This window comes from Wasmannia auropunctata, unplaced genomic scaffold, assembly GCF_000956235.1.
Source record: "Wasmannia auropunctata unplaced genomic scaffold, wasmannia.A_1.0 LD335400.1, whole genome shotgun sequence".
NCBI lineage: Eukaryota > Metazoa > Arthropoda > Insecta > Hymenoptera > Formicidae > Wasmannia > Wasmannia auropunctata.
Genome location: NW_012027490.1, coordinates 34,501 through 56,992, shown reverse-complemented (window position 1 = coordinate 56,992; position 22,492 = coordinate 34,501). Strand labels below are relative to the sequence as shown.

General features: G+C 40.1%; 5 protein-coding genes across 11 annotated transcripts in view; 3 read left to right on the top strand and 2 right to left on the bottom strand.

The window, feature by feature from the left end:
• Window positions 1-13,600, bottom strand: part of LOC105457038 (ubiquitin carboxyl-terminal hydrolase 48-like) — a 52,352-nt gene extending 38,752 nt beyond the window's left edge. The window contains exons 1-11 of one of the 5 annotated variants that reach the window (XM_011701452.1): window positions 13,496-13,600; window positions 12,574-12,709; window positions 12,243-12,446; window positions 11,834-12,160; window positions 11,411-11,647; window positions 11,072-11,322; window positions 10,440-10,963; window positions 10,245-10,346; window positions 9,755-10,158; window positions 9,301-9,664; window positions 9,021-9,205 (exon numbers count right to left, since the gene is read on the bottom strand). In XM_011701452.1, the coding sequence (XP_011699754.1) occupies window positions 9,021-9,205; window positions 9,301-9,664; window positions 9,755-10,158; window positions 10,245-10,346; window positions 10,440-10,963; window positions 11,072-11,322; window positions 11,411-11,647; window positions 11,834-12,160; window positions 12,243-12,446; window positions 12,574-12,707 (2,732 nt within the window). In that variant the 5' untranslated portion in view covers window positions 12,708-12,709; window positions 13,496-13,600. The other 4 variants (XM_011701453.1, XM_011701450.1, XM_011701451.1 and 1 more) reach the window with 4 other exon arrangements.
• A 301-nt stretch (window positions 13,601-13,901) lies between these two features.
• LOC105457036 (gamma-glutamylcyclotransferase-like) lies at window positions 13,902-15,687 on the top strand. The gene is made up of 4 exons (XM_011701447.1): window positions 13,902-14,289; window positions 14,903-15,201; window positions 15,298-15,402; window positions 15,595-15,687. Exons 1-4 carry the CDS (start codon window positions 14,185-14,187, stop codon window positions 15,614-15,616), a joined length of 531 nt encoding a protein of 176 aa, XP_011699749.1. The 5' UTR covers window positions 13,902-14,184; the 3' UTR covers window positions 15,617-15,687.
• On the bottom strand, window positions 15,480-19,250 carry LOC105457037 (probable leucine--tRNA ligase, mitochondrial). Its single transcript, XM_011701448.1, has 8 exons — window positions 18,961-19,250; window positions 18,530-18,728; window positions 18,023-18,416; window positions 17,043-17,926; window positions 16,593-16,946; window positions 16,262-16,502; window positions 15,935-16,172; window positions 15,480-15,752 (listed from the first exon to the last, which is right to left on the bottom strand). The coding sequence occupies exons 1-8, from the start codon at window positions 19,075-19,077 to the stop codon at window positions 15,546-15,548; spliced, it is 2,634 nt and encodes an 877-aa protein (XP_011699750.1). The 5' UTR covers window positions 19,078-19,250; the 3' UTR covers window positions 15,480-15,545.
• Window positions 19,251-19,321: 71 nt separating this feature from the next.
• LOC105457034 (60S ribosomal protein L13) lies at window positions 19,322-21,532 on the top strand. 3 transcript variants are annotated; one of them, XM_011701444.1, is made up of 4 exons: window positions 19,322-19,425; window positions 19,926-20,084; window positions 20,777-21,026; window positions 21,197-21,532. In XM_011701444.1, exons 2-4 carry the CDS (start codon window positions 19,942-19,944, stop codon window positions 21,461-21,463), a joined length of 660 nt encoding a protein of 219 aa, XP_011699746.1. In that variant the 5' UTR covers window positions 19,322-19,425; window positions 19,926-19,941; the 3' UTR covers window positions 21,464-21,532. The 3 variants fall into 3 exon arrangements, with proteins under 3 accessions (XP_011699746.1, XP_011699748.1, XP_011699747.1); XM_011701446.1 differs by having other exon boundaries at window positions 19,381-19,460; XM_011701445.1 differs by lacking the exon at window positions 19,322-19,425 and adding an exon at window positions 19,467-19,605.
• A 339-nt stretch (window positions 21,533-21,871) lies between these two features.
• The window catches only part of LOC105457033 (ras association domain-containing protein 8), a 4,788-nt gene continuing 4,167 nt past the window's right edge, over window positions 21,872-22,492 (top strand). The window contains exon 1 of the mRNA XM_011701443.1: window positions 21,872-22,275. Coding sequence (XP_011699745.1) covers window positions 22,201-22,275 — 75 coding nt within the window. The 5' untranslated portion in view covers window positions 21,872-22,200. The remainder of the gene's footprint in view (window positions 22,276-22,492) is intronic.

Here is a 22,492-nt window from a genome sequence, read left to right as displayed (position 1 = left end):
TTTTTTTTTCAAATAAACGTACAAGAGAAAAAACATAAAAACTTATATCCTACATATCCTGTATAAATAATTTTCGGAATTTCTACGGAAGTATCCTAAGTAGGTTAACTGTTATTAACAGCCTCCTTTTCAATGTCGATTTACGATAATTCGATTCGGAGATAGCCGTGCGATACTTAATGCGTGAAAAATATCGCAGATGTTCATAACTTCGTTCGCGATTGATCGACGATGACGCGTAACTGTATACGGCTTCGTTTCTAAAACATAAAACGCAACAAAAAAAAAACAGCCGCTCGCGGGTTATTGCAAAAGCTAGCATGACTTCGACGTATGTCCAGGAGGTCGTAGTGATTTAATGCAAGGCATTCCGAACCGAGTTCGTGACGCGCGCCCGCGGCATGAAGAACTGATCTTCGCTTCTCCTCCATCGCTAAGGTATTTACAAACTTCGCTTGTAACGAGGCTTCGTTAACGGTACGGGAAGCAATAATCACGCAAATTGTACAATCAATTCGCATTCCGTGAGCTATCGGTTTGGAAGGTATGTAGGAAGAGGAACGGCATTTTTGGAAGTCATGCTTTAAAAGAGTCGAAAGTAACGACGGTACTCGCTCTCAAAAGTCTAATAAGAGAACATTATTTTAATTAAAAAACGATGGAATTAAATGAGATAAGAAAATAATGGCAATTTTTCAATGTGCGGAAAAAATATCAGTATCAGATTAAAATTTCATTCAAAGAAAAAAAAAGAATAATCTAAAAATCCTGCCATCTTACACGTTTCTTCCTCTCTCGCAATTCCCGGAAAGAGGAAAGCGCATCATCATCATCATCATCACGACTCCGGGCTGTCCGATCACCGGAGGAAATGCTCGAACCTTCGTTAAGTGATCCGGAGTCAGTGCCGCGCGACCGCTGAAATCGCCCGAGACCGAAAGAGGCGAGCAGTGCGGCGGCATAATACCGCGAAGAGCGAGAATGCGAAAGATGAGAGAGAGAGAGGGACAATAGCTGGGCAAAGGAGGAAGATCGCGGCGAGCATAATGCGAGCAAGGAGTCTTCGATCGTTGTCAGCGGGCGGAAGCCGGTCGGTCGACCGGCCGGCCGCGCGCGGCTCGGCTCGGCTCAGCTCAGCTCAGCTCGGCACGGCACGGCACGGCACGGCACAGAACAGCACAGCACGGCACGGCGGTGCGCGCTAGAATAACGAAAGCTAATTATGCGCTCGGCTCGAAAAAGGGGAATCACGGCAAAAACCGTCGATAATCGACATCCTGCCGCAGTCCGTCGGTCAACAGGACTACCGCCGGTGTAACTTCAGACCGTCCTCCTCCTCCTCCACCTTCTTCTTCTCCACGCTGTTTCCCTTCCCTCCCGTGCCCCGCGTGAGGACTATCCCGCGCGACCGAAGATCCTCTCCCCCTCTGAGCAAACAAGAAGACCGACCGGAGGCTTTCGCCGATGTAATAAAAAGGGGGTCCGTGGAGGATGCTCCGCTTCTGGTTGTCCGCGGCCAGCCTCGCTATGCAGGATACGTTATTATCGAGAGGCGCAAAGATATGCAACGTGCTTAATTCGTGGAAAGTAAAGAGCGAACGAGAAATCAGCGCGCAGCGGATTGTCAAAAACCGCTCGACACATTAAAGTATCATTAAAGTAGCTGTAAATAACAATTTGTTGCTTTAACTGATTAAAAGATGACAATTGGAAGAATTTAAGGAGTGCGGAGGAATGTTGGAGCAAAAGATAATTGAGCGAAGACTCGAGCTAATTCGCAGCAATCAGAAGAAAAAATCTATTAATCATACGATGCATCGCGCTTAAACTTGTTCCACGAAGATAAATAGATGAATTAATAGGTAGACTATGAAAGAAATTTCTACATTAATATCTACATTAATAATTCAATTTCTACATTTCGATTCTATAAACGTGAATTTTCTTTAACAAAGTCTAACAAAGTAAACGACGAAGAAAACCCGCCGTTGATAACTCTATAGGCTAGTTATAATGTAATGCGTCTGCCTTACGAGTTACAATACGCTATAACGTGCGTCCGCTGGCCGTTTCCTGAACGTATTGCACTTGCAGGGCACTGCTGGTTGCAAGGCGGATCGTTGCGCCCGCTAAGCTCGTTTTTTTGCCGGATCTCTCAATACCGATCAAGCGTTCCCGATCGGAGAACAACACGCGTAGGTTGCTAGCCAGGCGTGACCACTGGGCTACCGCGATACACCACGAAAAACGCAGCCACCCGCCATGCTTGGTCGCTCCCGTCTATTTACATTGGCACCGTTGCGGAGAGAGTACAGTCGGCAATATGAACGTGCTCCCCGATATTCCCCAATTCCCCCTCACAATCCCTGGAATGAAATCACGATCGTTCGAAAAGTTGACGATTCGGAATCAGTGTATAGTAAATATAGATAGTCGATAATTTAAAAAATATATGAAACAACATGTAGAAATTTAGATAAGATGTATGAGACGCATATCAAAATCCTTAATGCATGACAATAAATAAAAAGATAAAAATAACAAAGTTACAAATAAAAAATATACAAATATTGTTAGAAGTATTCCCTCAGTTAAAAGTAATTATAAAAAATATTCACAGAGCAATTATCCTGCTATACCAAAAATTCAAGATAGTGATTTATTTATGCAAGACAATCTTTGCTTATATTTTAATGATGCTGAAGTGACTCAACATCAGCTTTTAACATCCTTGTGATCAACGATTTCTGCAGAAAAGATAACTTTATTTTTATTTTGTATTATAAACAAACTTTTCGAACAAGTGATTTTAAATCATAAAATATGCTTCTCAAACTTTATACGAACGTCATAAGAAATCCAGTATATTATCAATGAAAGCGTAAGTTAGATACTTAGAAACAAAAAAAGTATATCACAAAATTTCTATATGAACCTACTGTTAATATTTGTAGAAAACTGCGAGGAAACGTACGCAGAATAGTGACATGCGGACCTTAGGTGAAGAGAATATGACGAGGAAAGAAGAAGGAAGGGAAAGGGAAAAGGAAGGAAGGAAGGAAAGAGAGAGAGAGAGAGAGAGAGAGAGAGAGAGAGGCGGGCGAAACGTTCAGCTCGCTTTACCGAGCACTGATGATAGTTTTTGCTCGGTAAGATTTTTTGCTTCTACCCCCGCGGCCACCCCCAAGGGTGGATGATATATGACCGCCCCCGAGACACTGGCCACCCCCGGGAGAATGAGGAATAGAGGTGGAGAAAGAGAAAGAGAGAGGGAGGACACATCCTGATTCCGAAAGAATTTCTTCCACGCGTCGAGACTCGAGTATGCGTTTGCGAATGTACGAATCCAATTATTGACGAAAATAATACCGAGATCGATTAAGAGATCGTTCACCGTTACGTCCGTGTCATTCGTGTTTGATAAAAAAAAGATTTGCATGTAAATATAAACCGAGAATATATACGCGCGCAATTCTAACACACGTTGCAAGGCTCGTCGAATCGAAGGAACCGAACGTGAGTAAAGCGATCGCTCGATTTCCCAACAGGATCAATTTCCAAGAATCCTGCCGCGATGACGGCGGACTTCATCTCTGGAAAATTAGCGAAATATCATCGGACGAGGGAGGGAAGAAAGCCTAGGAACGAGTTCGAGTTTATGGTGGTAACGCGCGCGCGGAGGTCTTCTCGCAATGAATCAATTTATTTAAGGGTAGTTGGATTTCGCGAGTCGATGCACGACGACTACGAGCCACCCTCCTCCAATACCAAGACTCACCCCTCTTTTTCTAACGTGGCTCGTTTCGTCGAATGATTTATAGTTTTCCTTCCGCGAACACCCGTCCACCCCGCCTGCTGCGCTCTCTCTTTCCGCTGCGTTCGCCTCGAAGGCAGCGGCACCCTCTTGCCAAATGTACGCAAAATAGTCGGAATTTCTTCGGCGTTTCACCCCTCGCCGAAGAGGAAAGGGAAAACCTAACGTCGGGCCGCATCGAGTTATCGAAATAGCGCGGGCAGACGCTTTTCCGTGAGAGCGAATCAGCCGATCGTCGTCGATGAACGAGTGCAGCGCGAGGCAAAAAAAAAAACTCCGCGCGCGTACTCTCCTCGGGAGAAAATTGACTCTTCGAGTGAATTTGTTGCGCGCGAGGGAGATTTGCGTTCGCGAGCGCCCGGCGTAAATGGCCACCGGGCGAGCTGGACGAAGGACGGCGAGAATAATTAGTCATTTATGAGACCGTAAGTGGGGCCGCAAATCGGTCCTTCGCGGTGGGACGACGGCGATGTTAGGGACTCTGCGGGGACGACGGCGTTATCTTGAAATTATTAATCATATCGTAACGCGCGCGTCGCGCGAGAGACAGTCGAAGGGAGCGCGAGAAGGACGAGGAGAGACGAGAGACACAAGCTACCGGCTCCATGGACTTATCTGGCACCTTAATCAATTCCCAGTTATTAATTATGGCCTCTGCCCTTCCCCGGCCATCACTGCCCCCTCCTCCTCCTCCTCCTCCGTTCTACGCCAGCCTCGCGGGCGCACGCTTCCGAGACCCACGACGACGACGACGACGACACCATTGTCCGCGGTGGTACAATGCGGTGTCAACAAGATCGCGGTCACATTTTCCCCGAGCATGATCATTAATAATTATTTACCGAAGTGCGAAAGTCAGGTTGAAAGCGCGTGCGCCCAATGGGCGCCGACATCACGAGGAAGCGTGCACCCAAGGTGCAATAAGCATCGAACTCGTAAATTTTATCAAAACAAATAAATCAAAAAATAAATCGATCTTTCGTGAATAAAATTTTATATATAGAGAATAACTTATTAATATCTGATACATATGTAAGTTGAATGATGAGTGATTTTCATAATTTAGAATATTTTTATTATGTCATTTAAAAGATCACAAAATTGTAACAGGTTTTGTATAGTGAACTTGTAAACTTCGCGGATATAAAATTAAATATCTCACTAGACTATCTACTTATTGTTTCATAATTAATTGTAGTTTTATGTCCAAATGCATCAGAAAGAATAATAAAATGCATTTCGAAAGATAATAATAATGTAATCAACAATTCCTATCTCGTTGCCTACTAGATGTAGGTTTTTAAATCATCAATGTCGGAGAGTATCCACGCGCCAAAAGAAAGGATGAGTGGCGTCAAGTGGAAGTTGAATGATCGTTTATGCAAATCCTAATCCTTTCGAAGATCCATCCGAGCGACGTTGACGGATTGGCGGGGGACTTTGTTTGAAGCTAGTTAAACGGATTGCAATTCTCGCTACCATTTGTTCTCCTAAGGGCGCGAAAGCTTCCAAAACGACCGATTAGCGGGTTAGCTTAGCTAATTATCGATAAAAGGAGTAATAGAGAGAGCAAACGATTGCTTATCGAGAGAACTGACATAAGGTACTTATTTCTATGCTTTTCAAAAAAAGAGAAATCGATTAAAAATGAGAAAACACTTCGATTTACGTATCATACATATTGTACAACTCAAGTAAATTTTTAAAATAAAATCATATATTAAATTTAACCATTAGTAAAATTATTTTTTATATTTTTGAAATTGACATAATTTATCAAAAAATTGCTTCTTTATAATTTTAAACAAACAAACAATCATTTGAAATTATTCGAATTCAAATATTAAATGATGAAAAAATAAAAATGTTCAAGTGTGTGTTTAGTACAGTATAAATATAGAAAATTTAATATAAAAAAAATATATATATACTATATATATATATCTATATATATATATGATAGAGTAATTTTATATCCCAAGTACTGCAAAAAGCATACTATGCACGTACTATATAATATAACTATGTGTAATGGAAGCAACGAACTATGGAGTTTTGTTCGAAAAATACAAAGAACGATTATACTGGCAGTGGTGGCGCAAAAAAGGGGCGGCATGCCCGACCTGCTGAAAAATTAATCACCGACGTCACAAAGGAGTCGGTCGAAGACAATGCCAGCGGTCCGGAAAAATATTTTTCACATTTTCTCTCCCTCGGTTAATAGCAAATTCTCGATAATGGATCGTGGACACTCGCAATCTCAAGGAATAGGGGACGAAGTAGCGAATAATCGTGTTCTTCTGCGTGTCTCTATCACCCAACCCAAAAATTGGATAGAATATTTAACTCTTCCACGGCAGACTAAATTATTTTCAGAAGACATTGTTAATAATTTATTATGTAGAAACGTAACAATCTATATTCATGTACATCATATCGCATGAAGAGAAGAACGTTACGGTACATCCTCCTTCTTATTGGTGTAACTGCTTGTTTAATACGGGGACCCGACCACTTATTTCGTGGTTTTCATACCCCCTACGCGTACGTGTATACCGAAATCGCGCGTGACACGACAAACGTGTAATCCGCGAGAAGGGTTGATCCCGGTTTAGCTCGCGCACCGTTGAATCCACGAGATTTAAGCCCCGGCGAATTTGAATCTGTCAATCCGAAGTGTCCAGCCAACGTGTCGCGCCGCACGAGAGAATGTATAATAAGGGAGGGCGCACAGATAATGCCGTTCTGGATGTTAAAAGACTTTTTTTCACTGTCGGAAGGATCTCATTCGTATTTACGAGATCATATTCGAGCAGAATCGCCATAGAATCTACTAATACTCCTCTAAAATATTTAGAGGAAAGATCTTTTCTGTTTAAAGAACGCGTGCGACAAAAATGAGAATGTTCCTCTAATTATCGTATCGCGATAAAAAAAAAGGCAAAAAATAGAACAAAGAAATTGTATGGCATGTCTCGCTAGACGGAAGAAACTTTAATGATTTCTTCGTTCGCTCAGCTGTTTAATTAATTTTATAATTTTATATATAAGGTAATAGCACAGATTCAACTCAATAATAAATTTTGTGATCTGTAAACTACCGTGCATGCATCTGAAGTGTTTAGAGGCTGGACACATTAAATTCATCGATATAATTTTTGATCAACGGACAGAGTAAAAACAAAAAGAGCTCAGATTCATTCCTGATGAGCGCGCATTTGAGACGTGCGTGCCTCTGGGATCGTTTTCCCCAAGTGAAGTGTAGATTAGGGAGACGGGGGATACCAGAAAAGTAGAAACTCGAAGAAGATCGAGCGAGAGTCCAAATTGCATTTACGGTCTTGACCGTGGAAGAAGGCGAAACGATATTAAGACACCGGTGGCCCTTCGTCGGGGTCGATGTATCATTTGCCGGCGGGTCGTTAAGCGGTTTCAATTAGTTTTCTCCCGTGGCTGGCCCTCCCCCGCAGCCACACGAGCGAGAGACGAGAGAGAGAGAGAGAGAGAGAAGGATGAGTCCGCTACTGCCGCCCAGCTTAATCGCGCGGTCCAGTTTTTTCTCATAATTAGGAAAAGCTCGTTAATACATCCCGGATACATCTACCCTTCCCGTTCATCCTCCCTTTCCAACGTTTACGACAACCGGTTCCGACCGCGATCGACGAGCGCGAGATCGAGCGTTCGTCACTGAGTTTCTCGCAAAAATCTCGCGTTCGTAGCAGAGGCACGCACGTCTCAAGAATCTAAATATTTTAGAGGAGTATTAGTAAATTCTATATATAGCGATTCTGCTCGAATATGATCTCGTAAATACGAATGAGATCCTTCCGACAGTGAAAAAGTCTTTGTAATATCCAAAACGGATGGAAAGTACGATTTTACTGGATACAAATCTGAAAATAATTTTATTGAAAGCTCGACATTGCTGTAAAACGTTTTAACAAGTTTGAATTTCCGATAAAATTGTTTTAATGGTTCAACAAAATTATTTTCAAATCCAGCAAAATTCTTTCTCGCAAAATCGTTCTTTCGTGAAGAGTTGGGACAAAAATTCGCGCTCAAATGCAAGACGCTTAAAAAGGTAAAAAAATAATTGTATACAGCAGGTTGAATTGCAGTTTCAATAAAACATTAGATATTTTTGCAAATGCACCAACATGTTAATATCAAAGAATATTAAATTCATCTTAGAACTTCCGAAAATTGAGAAATATTCCATTTTCGTTAATTTTTAGACTATCTCGCAAAATTGTTCTTTCGTGAAATGTTGGGACAAAAATTCGCGCTCAAATGCAAGACGCTTGAAAAAATAAAAAAATAATTGTATACAACAGGTTGAATTGCAGTTTCAATAAAACATTAGATATTTTTGCAAATGCACCAACATGTTAATATCAAAGAATATTAAATTCATCTTAGAATTTACGAAAATTGTGGAATATTCAATTTTCGTTAATTTTACCTGGCAAAAAGTTTATAGATACGAATTTCGCGTCGGAACATAGAATGTTTGAGAAAAAGCGAAGTAAATAATTATGTATAGACAGATTATAATGTATTTCGATGAAATGCTAGATATCTTTCAAACGTACAAGCGTATTACACAATTAAAGAATATTTAAACCATCTTTATTCGATCTTCATTGATTTCATCTCAATAATTATTCCTATGTGTACTATTTACGACACAGTCTCTCTTTTAAGCACCTCAATTTTATTAAACAACATACCTTTCATGCATTATTCACCGATATTCGATGCCGCAGTTCCGCCGCCGACGCTTGCTTTACGCAATATGGCGGACGGTCGACGCGGCAGCGCGCACAACTCTCAGGACAACTAGCGCCATCTTAATGGCCACGCACGAACGTAGAAACGCTCGATACTCGCGGTTAGTTATCGACACCGTTAATTACCCAAGATTATAACCTTTAATTATGTCAAATCCAACATACCGACAGTATAGAAAAAAAATGTTACAACTATAAAATAATTCTTATATTGGAAGGCTTTTATTTTTTCTGATAGCTTTTTCTTTCTAAAAATCAGTGAAAAAATCCGAAATTAAAATTAAAATATAAATGTAAAATCTATTGTTTTTAATATTATATTATCTGAATGTGCAAGAGATAACCACAAAATTGTTCGTCTGAGAATGCAATTGCGATGCCACCGACGTGATATAAAAAAATTTAAGCGAACTCACCGAATGAAGGAACGCCAGCTGTCCAGGAAACTCTTCTCAACGATGTAGAAAGCTTTGTCAGGGTCGTTGCACTTGGCGATTTCATTTCTATTCCTTCCGTAATACAAGTCCGTCAGCTCGTCTTTCTGCTGTTTCGCCTTTATCTTGTCGTCTTTCTTCGCTCTTTGCGCACTTTCCATTCTTTCCTGCAAATCAATGGTACACGGAGGCAATTAAAGGATAGCTAAAAAATATTTCAATAACTTATTCGCACTCGTGTGAGAAAAAGAGACTAGTCTACCTCGCAAATTGAACAGGATGACGATCCAACGGAATATTCCTTCGAATCCGGGAAATATTTCTTAAGAATCGACCATGCCTCTTGAGGTATCACTTTCCTACTGGAGTCTGCCGTTTTAAGAGACTTGTGCTCACAGAGCAAGTCTTCGTTGAAGTTTATAATCTCATTCTCCTTGTTCTCCTCGACTTCCTTCGGACAATCGTTGCCGTCGGTCTTGCCGTTGTCTTTGTCGGTATTTTTACTCTCCTCCTGAATGTCCTGACAATCGTCCACCTTTTCCTCTACATCCTCTTGAAACGTTTCCATAGCTAATCTTCGCCATGATCGCAGTGAATCGGTGCCGATTATATAGCTCGTCTCGGTGCTAAAATGACAGAAATATCGTCACACGTTTATTAATATTACTTTACATTTTTATGTCAAATTTGAAAAAAAAAAATTACAAGCAGCTTACGGTTCTTTAAATGTACGAATTAGCTCCCCAACTTCTTTGTGATCTCGTTCAAGCGCTAGCTTGAAACGCAACAATTTGCAGCGTCGTTTCACGCAAATTTCGCACAAAAATGTCTGATCTAATCGCGGGCCTCCTTGATACTTGTCATAAAGCATTTGGGCTGCTAACTCCGGCACGCATTTCATACGACTAACTTTCAATGGATCGAGTCGACTGTGCGAGCACATTAAATTGGAATTGTCGATCGGACGGACGTCGACTGTAGAGGAATTTCCGTTCAACCATTTCGACAGCCAGTCGGTTGGTATCCAATAATAATTATCCCAAGATGTTACTGATTGGATTATATTATACACATCTATTATGAGTTGTCGTTTGAAATTCTGATCCTCAATTTCTTTTTGCTGGAAAAAAAGAGAGAATACAACGGACATTAAAAAAAAAAATTTAATAATTCTATCGTTTCTACGTAATACAGGTATTTCCTTACTTTTTCTTGCTGTGCGGCCAACAAACTCAATTCGTGTTTAACGTTTTCTTGTCTGACAAGTTCACGCATCGTGCTGCTTACTTGCCAATTCTCAAATTCCATCTGTAAAGAGAAAAATACGTTTTGTCAAATGTCACAGAAAATGTTACAAAATTTAGTGAATTCGTGAAAGGGATTCGTATCTAAAGAACCTGCCTCTTCATAAAAATCACGTTCTCCGCAACTCATAGCTCTGTGTGCGTCACCATTCAGTCGTTTATAATCAAGTTTAACGACTTTTACCACCGGCTGTTTTAGACAGTGCACCTTATTCTGTAATTGTTCTAAAGTAGAATCCTGTGTGTCTTTACATCCGTTTGTGCTAACGATAGCTTCTGTATCATTTCTATCTTCTGTTTCTATCTTCTCATTTTTATCCGTCGTAGGTGTATCAGTCTTTTTGGATATCGTACATTCATCCATTTCTGCTCTATTCTCGGAATTCTGTTCCAATTCCGATGCCGTTTCGTTCGGAGTATCGGAGTTTTCTTCTTTAACTGTAAGCTTCTCCAAACTTACAGTATCACTGGAAGCATTCACCTCCGCATCAGGTTTTTTCAATTTCACTTTTTTCGAAGCACTTGTTCGACTATCTACAGTTAACTTTTTATAAACCAACATGTAAGCTGTGTTGGATGACAGGAATCCCTTTGGAACACGTCCACGTTTCATTGATTTATCTGTATATATATAAAAAAAAAAGAAAAACTGACTGTCTTGTCGCGAGAAAAGCCATATGCTTTTTTTTAATTAAATATAAGATGTTTGATAAAAAAAAAAGCAATTACCATTCACGCTATCCTCGATTCGTTTATTCTGCATTTTTTCAACTTTATCGTCGCTAAACTGATACCACTCCCCGCTCGAATTACATATGTTCGCGATGTAATGCCCAGAATGTGCGGATGGACCTTTGTGGCTCAATACGGCGACGAGACTGTACAGATGAGTTTGAGGCTGACACCCAATATATTCCGACATATCGAGTTCCTCGGGAAATTGAATGTACGAATTCAACTTTTTCTTCTGTCCGGAATCTCTGTTGTAAATAAATAACTGCGCCATTACTTTGGACAATCAAGTTTGTTGCGTTATCGTAAAATTCATAAAAGTCCAAAAAAACTCACCTATGGAATACGAAGCGCATTAGCTGAATGTTCAAAGTCTCCGGGAGAGACTCCAGTCGTATGAATCGCCTGGCGTCCTTTTTGTCATTGCAAGTAACGCAATGGTATTGATTCGCCCCCGTCAACTGTTCCTCCAACAAATAATTGTCGATCGCCTCCTTCAACGTACCCGCCAGTTGTAGATCCAACTCATAGAATGTGGTGGACGTTGGGTACTCAGTGCTGCACGTGGAGCAACTGCATCAAACACATAAAATTCTGATTATCCACTAAAAAGTTCATCTCTCTTCCACGCCGGATCAGTTGGTCGCGCCGCAGCCATCGTAGCGAGCAACGTGTCCTACCATGTTGTCATCGTCAAGCTCATCAGCACCATCATCGTTTAGGAAAATTTCTCATTTGTTTCCACGTCAGAAAACCCACCGATTGATATAGCTGTATTTTCCCTGAGTCAGCCTCTGCAGCATCTGCTTCAGCTCCGAGTTTTGCTGGAGCTTTCCTTCGATATGGCACAATAGCAGCTTGGAGAATTCCTGAGCGTCTTGCTGCGTTCTGGTGTCCAGGGATAACGCGATAGCGAGATTAATTGGATCAAGGAGGCTCCGATTGCCGAATTGCATCATCGCAAAGAGGTACTGCAATTGGCCGACCGCGGTTACCGGCTGGTAGGGTATTCCTGCCTTCTTAGACTGGTACAACGCCTCCTTCTCCTCCGGATCCTCCGTAATATCCCATTTGTATATTATCCTTCTGTTGGCATTTAGATTTAATTAAGATAATATGCAACTTACATGCAAAATAGTTCAAGTTTTAACTAATATATATCGTGTACCTCATGTCTTCATTGTGAAACCACATCTGAATTAAGCTATTGACGTAGCAGGTAGCACCTAAATTCTTCAAGCCGACATACTGGGTTGGATCACGTAACTCGGATAAGGAACTTTCTAAAGACACAACCTCGGCCGGCTGAGACTTCATATATTTTTCCTCTCCCAAACCTGTCAGACATTGGGGATTGTATGTGCAATTACGTCTGAAACAGCAAGATAACACGTCTTAATTAGAATACATATTTACAGTAAACATTGCGGTATTACGACACAGTTAACGCACATGACAATCTTCTTTCGCCCGTATTGAAGAATAACTTTCCAACCTACTTGCAAGTTTTACAGCTCTTTAATCCAATCCTGTATGCAGTTTCCAAATGTATTTTCTCAATCTCGTCCGGATTGACAGATTCTATCCATCCCCATGCTAACTTATCCAAGTCCCCCTTCTTTGTCGGTGGCATATCTGTGACATAAAACATTATTCACTGAAAAAAAACTGACTATACAGTTGTATAATCATGCGCAATATATTATCGACATACATACATCAAAATTGATAAAATAATACATCTTTTAACAATGATTTCAATAAAGCGACGAAACCAATTTTTTTTCTATAAAGTTGCGCACAATTTTACGAGATATATATATTTCAATTCTAAAAATGTATTCTATGTATTCTAAAAATATCTGCCCACGACTGAATAAATTGAGATATTATTTATATTCATAAATTATCACGAAAATTATCATATGCCTTATCACGTTACCGTGCAGTCCGCGCTTCCCACGGAAGGTTCGTTCTAACAGTCGGAAAAAAGAAAAGAATTGAAAGTCGGGGCTGCACGTGTTCGTCCCCTGGAGACCCCGAAATTTTTCGCGCCATGACAAAAAAGTCAAGGAACTTGTCATTTTTTTCGGAGAAGCGAGACAGGAGACCAGGAGTCGAAGGGACAAAGAGACGCGGAGGGAGGGGGAGCAGGAGAACGCCGGGGCCGCGTTATCGGAGCACACGTCTTCGAGAGAAGACACGACGTGTCGGCGGATAAACAACGGTGGAGCGACACGCGACGCGGCGTCGGTGTTGCAATTATGAGACCGCGTGCATATCTCCGGGGGGGGCTGCCTTACCTCCGCACACTATTTACGACTTTAGGTTATGGAAAAGCACCGCCGCGCGTTACTCCCGCGGCATTGTCCCGCGAAAAAGTACGCCCCGGTGATCGTGCGGCCCCGCGCCGTCGAGTACCTCGGATTCTGGCCTCCGCGAAGTGCCGTCGAGTGGTGCCTGCGGCCTGCAGGTCCGCGGCGGTGGCCGCCACGGTGGTACGCGGTCGGGAAAAGAAAAAAAAAGGGTAAACGGCCGAGAGAGCGAGCGAGAGCTTGCCGCGAGTCGCGAGGCTTGTCGACCGAAACACCGAACCGAACGGCTTCGGTCGTCAGTCAGATCTGAGATCGGATCGGATCGGTCGTCGCCTCGGTCGGCTTGGGCCGCGCGGCGCGGCGTTAAATCAATCGCCGCCGAGTTTACCGACGCGGTGAGTCCCAAAACGGCGGAGACTGCACCGGTGAATTAATCAGGGACGTGTAGAATTATTGAATATAGATAATAGACGGTGTCACCGACAGAGACCGCCGAGACGGCGGCGCTCGCGAGAGGCGAGGAGGAGCTGCTCGGAACGCTTCCTCTTCCCTCGCGGAATTATTATTAACAACCGACCTGTCACTGTGCATACCAGATATCTTATCTTTCGTAGATACACATGATACATTTCGTACGCACGGTGTTGTGTGTGTGTGTGTATATATATGTCGCGTCGTTTTGAATAACCGCAAAAGTGGAGTGTACCCAGTTGGGTATCGCGAGTAAGATAACGAAACACGTTTTCCTACGCTATTTGGAAAAAGTTTAGCAAGACGTTTGAATCAGTCTGAAAAATGTCCAGCACGTTCCTGTATTTCGCTTACGGGAGTAATTTACTCGCTAAAAGGATACGTCTGAGTAATCCGACCGCGATAATGAAAGACATCGGTTACATAAAGGTAATTAAAAAAAAAAAAAAATAACATGTTTTTTTTTTTAGTTATTCTGTATCTCTGACAATAAGTTTGTATGCTGATAAAGTAAAAGTCGATTCAATGCAGATTTAATGTAAATTTTACATACATATACATATGTGTATACTGTATACGGATATGCATATATTTGTTGCATGGATGGAGTTTTTTAAATCATTTATCATTTTAACACTGAAAGGCTACACCTCAAACTGAATGAATAATATATAGACCATAACAAATACATATAATTAATAATTATATATATAATATATTCTATGTATAATTTTGAATTTTGAAGATGAAGGACATTTATAAGGATAAGATTATATCTCATTTTACAAATTCTGCAAATATCTATGAATATGTTCATAAAATATAAGAACCTTGAACTATATGTATACTTATTAAATATGTAACAGAATGATATTGCAGAATATAAACTGCAAATTATTAAACTTTAAATTTATTTTTTTTAATTTTTTTACATCTTTTTTACATCAACACAAACTAGAAAATCTTAATATTAAACTTATTACATTTGTACATTTATTATATATATATATATATAAAATACATTATAAACTTTTTTTTATAGAATTTCAGGCTGGATTTTAACAGATATTCTAAACGATGGTGCGGTTCATCCGCAACAATTGTAGAAACAGAAAATTCAGTCGTGTGGGGTGTAGTCTGGGAATTAGACAAGTGCAATTTAGCTACATTGGATAATCAAGAAGGCGTACAAGATAATATATATCATGCAATGTCGGTGAATGTCGAGACTCCTGATGGTAGAACTTTAGACTGTAGAGTGTACCAACAGTGTAATAATCCAAAGGAATACATAAAACCAGAGGACTTTCCAATGGATAAGAGACCTTCGCCATTATACTTGTACGTAAACAATTTATTTAAAAAATAACGCGAATAATGATTTTTATCTTCTACTTCTTATCATCTCTTTCAATTTGCCTTCATTATTTCGTGCAGGAGTATGATATTAAATGGGGCCAAAGAAAACAGTCTTCCCGCTGACTACATAAAATTCTTAAAAACTATCCCACACAATGGATACGAAGGAGAGTATGACATTAGGTAAGTAACAAGTCGAACAGTCGCAGCATTCTTGATTAAAACGTAAACTTTCGTTCTTCGTAATAAATAATTCGGTATTGATGAGTATAACGTAATTTCTTTTAATACCTTATGTACAAAATAGCATAATGCCCGTCTCTTATCTAATCCTCTTTCTGTTTTTCCATGGTTATGTACAACGATGCATCACAGCCTTTCCTTGATTCAAAATTGACTGCTACGACATTTGTATTGTACGAATACTTCTGATAATACGAATCGAGAATCACGTATTCCAACGCCGTGTCCGCCGTCATTTCGTCCAACTTACATCGAGGAATCTTCATTTTAAGGAACTCTCTTTTATTTATCTAAAAATATTGTAAATATGATGAATTAAAAATTGAAAAATGGAGATAGCTTAATGTAAAAAAAATGTTAAAACTTTAACAAAGCCTACATAAAAAAATTTTGCAAACACAGGACAGTTCTTCATTTTTCATATATTTGTATTTTAATGATATTACCAATATATATCGGAATATATACTTACGTAAACGTTCATTGCAAGATTATAGTCCATGTCAATATCTGGCCATTTCTGTTCAAACAGAGCTTTGTCCAAGTCAACTTCTGCATTATCTATAAGATGATGCTTCGCAGAACAAAAGATAGACCATAATTCAGAAGCAAAATGTGGAGCGAATGGAGCGAGCATTATAATTTGAACAGCTAAGGCACGTTCGTACTCGCGACTTTTCCTCAGACACTCTATGCCAACTTTTCGTAAGCTATAATTACAGATTCAAATTTATTGAATGTGTATTCAAATATTAGAATGACGCTGCACGAAATTATTAAATGCAATATTATTATTTACCTATTTGTAAGACCTTGCATTCGAGATATTGCTACGCTAAGTTGCTGCGATTCTACGATGTTAAACGTCACGTTTTTGAGAAAATAATTTCGGCTGTCGAACATGTACGCATCGTGTTCGGCGTATTTAGAATCGGTAGATTTGCTTTCGAGTTCCTCCAGGGACATTTTATCGCGTTCAGTTTTAAATTGTCTAACAGTGGTCCAAAGACGGTCTTGCCAATTTTTTATACCTTTAACAGCTGCAATTACATCACATAGAGTAAGCATATTACCTTCTAATGAGATCACTATTTTTAAATCACTGTTTACTGCGATTTAAGAAAACTTACTGTCCTCCGACCAATTTCTAGTGGACGTTGGTGCAACGTCGGCAAGTATTAATAATCTCGTCGTATCTATCCCATATTTTATCAACAGATTGAGAGGATCGATTCCGTTGTGCTTCGATTTCGACATTTTTTCCCAGTGCATAGAGACGAGCTCGCCGGACTTCGTCTTGTATTGATTCCCTTCCGTCACCACCTCGTTTTCTGGTACGTACTTGCCAGTGCTTACAACTTTATACGTTTTACCCATTACCACTCCTTGCACGAGGAGCTGTCTAAATGGTTCTCGGCACGGCAGAAGACCTTCCGAGTGCAGAAAATGACTCATAAACCGGGCAAAGTATAAATGAAGCACGGCTAAAAGATATGAAAAATTTATGAAGAATATTTTAATTTGAGATAAAAAAATGTGTAAAAAAATATATATCAATTAAAATAATATTACTATTATACCGTGTTCCTTTCCACCTATGTAGAGATCCACGGGAAAAGTTCTCTGGACTTTTTCCACCGAAAACATCTCGTTTTTATTTTTGGAATCGATGAATCTTAGAAAGTACCAGCTGCTATCTACAAACGTGTCCATCGTATCGACCTCCCTAGTGGCCGTTCCTCCACACTTGGGACATTCCGTCTGCATCCAATCCTTCACATCGCGGGTCGAGGGCTTTGTATTCGAGCCCGAGTGCGTCGACTTCAGCAATGTCACAGGAAGTTGATCGCGAGGCACGGGTTGCGCGCCACAATTTGTACAATGAATAATAGGTATAGGTGTGCCCCAATACCTCTGCCTAGAGATCAACCAATCCTGCAGTCTCGAGCTCACTGGATATCCGCCTATTTTCCATTCTCTAGCTTTTCGAAATACTTCGGTTATCTTCTGCTGCTGCTGTTCGTAGCTACGTATCGAATGCCGGGTAAATGGTATTCCGACCAACTCCGAGAACTTTAAATCGTCCATCGACGCCGAAGGTATACCCAAGCGGACGTCTCTCCACGGTGGATAAACGACTTTGTCAGTGATAAAAATCGGCAATTCCTCGCCGGAAAATGGATTTATTATTTTCGCGTTTAGACTCTTGATCCCGGCGTCTATTTCAAACGTGTGTTCTTTACGATGTAATACACTTTGAGGGGATATAGCAACGAATTTTGCGTACTCTATGAATTCTGGCATGTCAGTCCATATGTTTAACGTCCCTGGGAACTCCGGAATTTCGGATACTAATTTAAAATCGATACTAATGCCATTGCAATCACCTATCCAGTGTTTTTGCAATTTTATAATATCCTTCCATTCCTTCAAGGTTGGATCGTCTAAACCCTCCAGCAATGATCTATGATATAATTAATTTATTAATTAAAAATATTCTTTAAAATACTTTTCATATATATACATAATTTTTATATATGTATATACATATAAAACTTACTTTGCGAAAGCCGTTGTTCTAATAAACCACTGTTTCAACAATTTTTTCTCTACGAGCGCACCAGATCTCCAAGATCGCTGATTTGCATTTATCTGTTCCTCGGCTAGTACAGTCTGATCGACAGGATCCCAATTAACATAGGCTTCCTTTTGATAGGCCAAACCTTTGTCAAACAACTTTAGAAATAATTCTTGGGTCCACTTGTAATAATCAGGATCACAAGTTGCAAATTCTCTGTCCCAATCGAAGGAATAATTTAGCATCTTTAATTGATTACGCATCATCTCTACATTTTCATTTGTCCATACGACAGGACTGATTTTTCTCTCAATAGCAGCATTTTCCGCTGGCAGTCCAAAGGCGTCCCAACCCATCGGATGGATTACACTTTTACCTGCATCAATATTGCTTGTTAGAAATTTATGTCATTGTAACAACTATTTTTTTACAGCATAAAGACTTGTTACAAAAATCTCGTACGATATTATGACTTCCTCTAAAGCGTACCATTCAATCTATAAAATCGAGCTATAGTGTCGCTTATTGTATAAACCCGAACGTGACCCATGTGCAAGGCACCCGACGGATATGGAAACATAGACAGGACGTAAAATGTATTTTTGGGATTATCCTTAACACTGGGTTTGCAAAGATTAATTTTATCACACCAGCTTTTTTCTATCGCCCTCTTCATGTCTAACGAAATCTGAAAGGTAATGTTTCAATAAATAAAACGACATTCCATGCAAAATAAACAATAAAAATTCTAACCTACAAACTCACTAAAATTTACTTTTATAGACAACTACGAGATGACGTTAAAATTTTATTTTTATTTCAAATATGTAAAATAAAACCAAGCTAAAAGAAACTTTGTGTGCCTGACGCTTGAACATTTTAAATAAAATCAACGAGATAAACATTTGAAAAGAGAGTACCGGTGTGCTTGCGCTAGCGTTTGACAGTCGACACGACTGGTGAAAGTACTTATTTAGAAACCTTCGTGTCTTGCATCGTGACATCACTTTGAGGGAACGAGGTAAGCTTTGCATCATCGTGAAAAGTCAGATTTTTCCCACGTAAACAAAGTCAGACGCAAGCGACACGACACGCGCTCGTACGACCCTCACGCCACGTGCGCGGCCATTTTTCCGTACGACTGCAGACAAATTACTGCTCGTAGATTTGAGAACGGTCGTTTATTTTGCCGTTTTGGAACGTTAAGTATCTCTAAATATTATATTGATATCATCAGTATTATTATCGATATCGTTATTGTGTCCAAGAAACGCGGTGAAAGAGATTCCGTTTCCGTGCGACAGGGAGATCTTTTGGCTCCCAAGAGTGCCACTTCCGCCGGTCTCCACGTTCCTTTTCCGGCTTGTCTCGCGTCCCGTGGGTCGGTGAGTGAATGTCGTAGGATTTAAATCTACGCGAGATATCGCCATCGTATGTTCTACGTTATACGTAACGACGGGAACGCGCAGCTTTTTATGTTCCCGACAGCTTTTGACTCATACGTGTGATCCTCGTGATGAGATAATTGTTTTCGATTTGCGTTCAGTTTACGTCACGAAAAAGAGGTTAGAGTCGCATGTCCAAGTGCCGTTTTGTGAACTTTCGAACTCCTGAACGCTTTCTCGCGGCTCTTCCTGCGGTCTCGTCTATTTAATGCGTTTCGTATCCACAATTTCGCGTTGAGCATATTGAATTGTTTACGTACCTGCGTACCTTAACGGGAATTGTCAGGCTCGTTGCAGATACTAACCTCTCGTTCCATACACATGACACAAATTCCATAATTTAAAAGGGATCAGACACAGTATTTGAACTACAAAAATATCTGATGTCCGGCTGCACGTGATGTACAAAACGTAAATGCTAAATTTTGATCTTGTTGCAGATATTAGACATTAACCATGGGTAAGGGAAATAATATGATTCCAAATGGCCATTTCCATAAGGATTGGCAACGATACGTGAAGACCTGGTTCAATCAACCGGCGAGGAAGATCCGCCGTAAGCAGAAACGTCTCAAAAAGGCCCGAGCTGCGGCCCCCAGGTATGTACATACATATGACAGTGTATTGTGTAGTGATAAAAAGCTAAAAAACTCGATCTGCCCAGCATGAAAAATTCTTGATCGCGCAGCTCAATAAAGAGCATGCTTTTTTTCCGCAATGAATTACCCAAGCAGACTACAAGTCATCATGACATCAAAGTGGAGTCAAAATGGCTTCAAAGATTTGATTTATATTAAAAATCACTTCTCGATCAGCCATGAATCATTTATACATTATTTTGACATTATCGTGCTCTGTTATTCTGCTCGGGTAATGTTGAGGAAGGGGCGAGGATACTGTAAAACTCATTATATGCACGCGCGAGATGTGTACACATATATTTTGCGTGCTCTGTAAATGTAAAATATCGATAGTGTGTAACATGCGATTTATTCCCTCTGTAAAAGAAAAAGAATGAAAGCTTTGTTTGATCTTTTTGAAGACAGTGCGTGCACCGTTCGTCTCGTCTCGTTTTCTCCAACGTGAAGAGAAAAAGAGGGAAGATGTACCGTGTAAGAAAGTGCATGCACTGTCTTCAAAGCGAACATACCAAATATTGTGTAGTGATAATTGATACTATTTCGATATGTAATCTCAGTTTATTACACATTAATGCTCTTATACATGCGTAATAAAATTTATCTTTTATTTTTTGGTATTTAAATGTTATTGTTTTCACATTTCTCTTTAGGCCCGTAAACCTTCTGAGACCCATCGTGCATTGCCCGACATTCCGCTATCACACCAAGGTTCGCGCTGGTAAGGGTTTCACGCTCGCCGAGCTGAAAGCTAGCGGTTTGAACAGGAGATTTGCTAAAACAATCGGAATTGCGGTCGATCCTCGTCGTCGCAACAAGTCCATCGAATCCTTGCAAACCAATGCTCAACGCTTGAAGGAATATAAGGCTAAATTGATCCTGTTCCCTGTAAATGAGAAGAAGGTATGTAATTTCAAGTTGCCTTATCATTGATTTATAGAACGTATCCTTTTTTCATTAAATTCCTTTATTTAAATTTATTTCTTTAAAAAATTGGAGAATCATAATTTGTTATCTATGAAAAATATGCTTTTGCACGATTTATATATTTATCTTGTTTTCTTAAATTTCAGCCTAAGAAGGGCGATGCGACCGAAGAGGAGAGGAAACTGGCGGTTCAGATCAAGGGCGAGCCCATGCCCATCCGTCACCAGGCACCTGCGAAGGCAAAGGCTCGTCCGATCACCGAGGAGGAGACCAAATTCTCGGCATATGTAACCCTTCGTAAGGCACGAGCTGACGCGCGATTAGTCGGCATTCGTGCGAAGCGCGTCAAAGACGCGTCAGAGAACCCCGACGATGTGACCAAAGTCGCGAAGGATAAGAAACCGAAGAAGTAATTCTCTATACATATGACATCTCTTTTTCTTTATGTATATACAAAAATAAAATTTTCCTCTGACGGAAAACAATCTTTTCCCCTTTTTTCTGGAGTACCTTGTAATCATTTCTTTACTGCAGTAATAGAAGCAAATTGACAGAATGTTTATCAATACTTTTAATAATTTTTATATATGTTTTTTTTTGCATTTGAATATGAAAATCAGAAAGGGAAGATTCCTGTATTGCCGAGTTCATGTTTTATATCATAATTATGGAATTTTTATTTTAGAATACAACTGTAAGATTATTTTATTTTCAGAGACAGAAAAAAAGCTTGATTTAAAAAAGTTGTATATATTTTTTTAAAAGATATCACGCATGCGACCTTGCCAATCGTTTATCCACCGTACACACGCAACAGTTTAATGTAAACCGCCACGCGCGTGTTGTGTCGCCATAGTAGCGCATCTGTCATCTCGTTAATTACATCGGAAGTTAGAGTGAAATTAAAAGCCCGTCGGGAGTGAACGTTAAATTCGTCACGGCCGTTCCACCCTCGACGGTGGCCGTACGACTGTCTCGAGAGAGAGGCCGACTTGATCTCGTCCGGAGTTGAAATTTCGTCGGAACGTACGCGGTCGGCCGCGAGGTTATGGCAGCAGCCGTGCAGAGATGAGGAACCGACGTTTTCTCAACGCAAGCTGATCGCATCTGCGATCTGAGGAATTAAGCTCGGGGATTCGGTATCGCTAACATGATGGAGCTGAAGGTGTGGGTGGAAGGAATTCAACGCATTGTGTGTGGCGTTACCGAGACTACCACCTGTCAAGTATGTATATCAGTTTGAAACGTGTTTTTATATATATATATATATATATATATATATATATATATATATAAACACGAGATATACTAAATGTATATTATCAATCAAGTTTCAATAATTTTTTTAATTGTTATCTTATCTAATAAATAATTAACTTTATATGTTTATATTTTTTTAATTGTCTTCTAATAAATAATTAGACTTTATATATATATATATA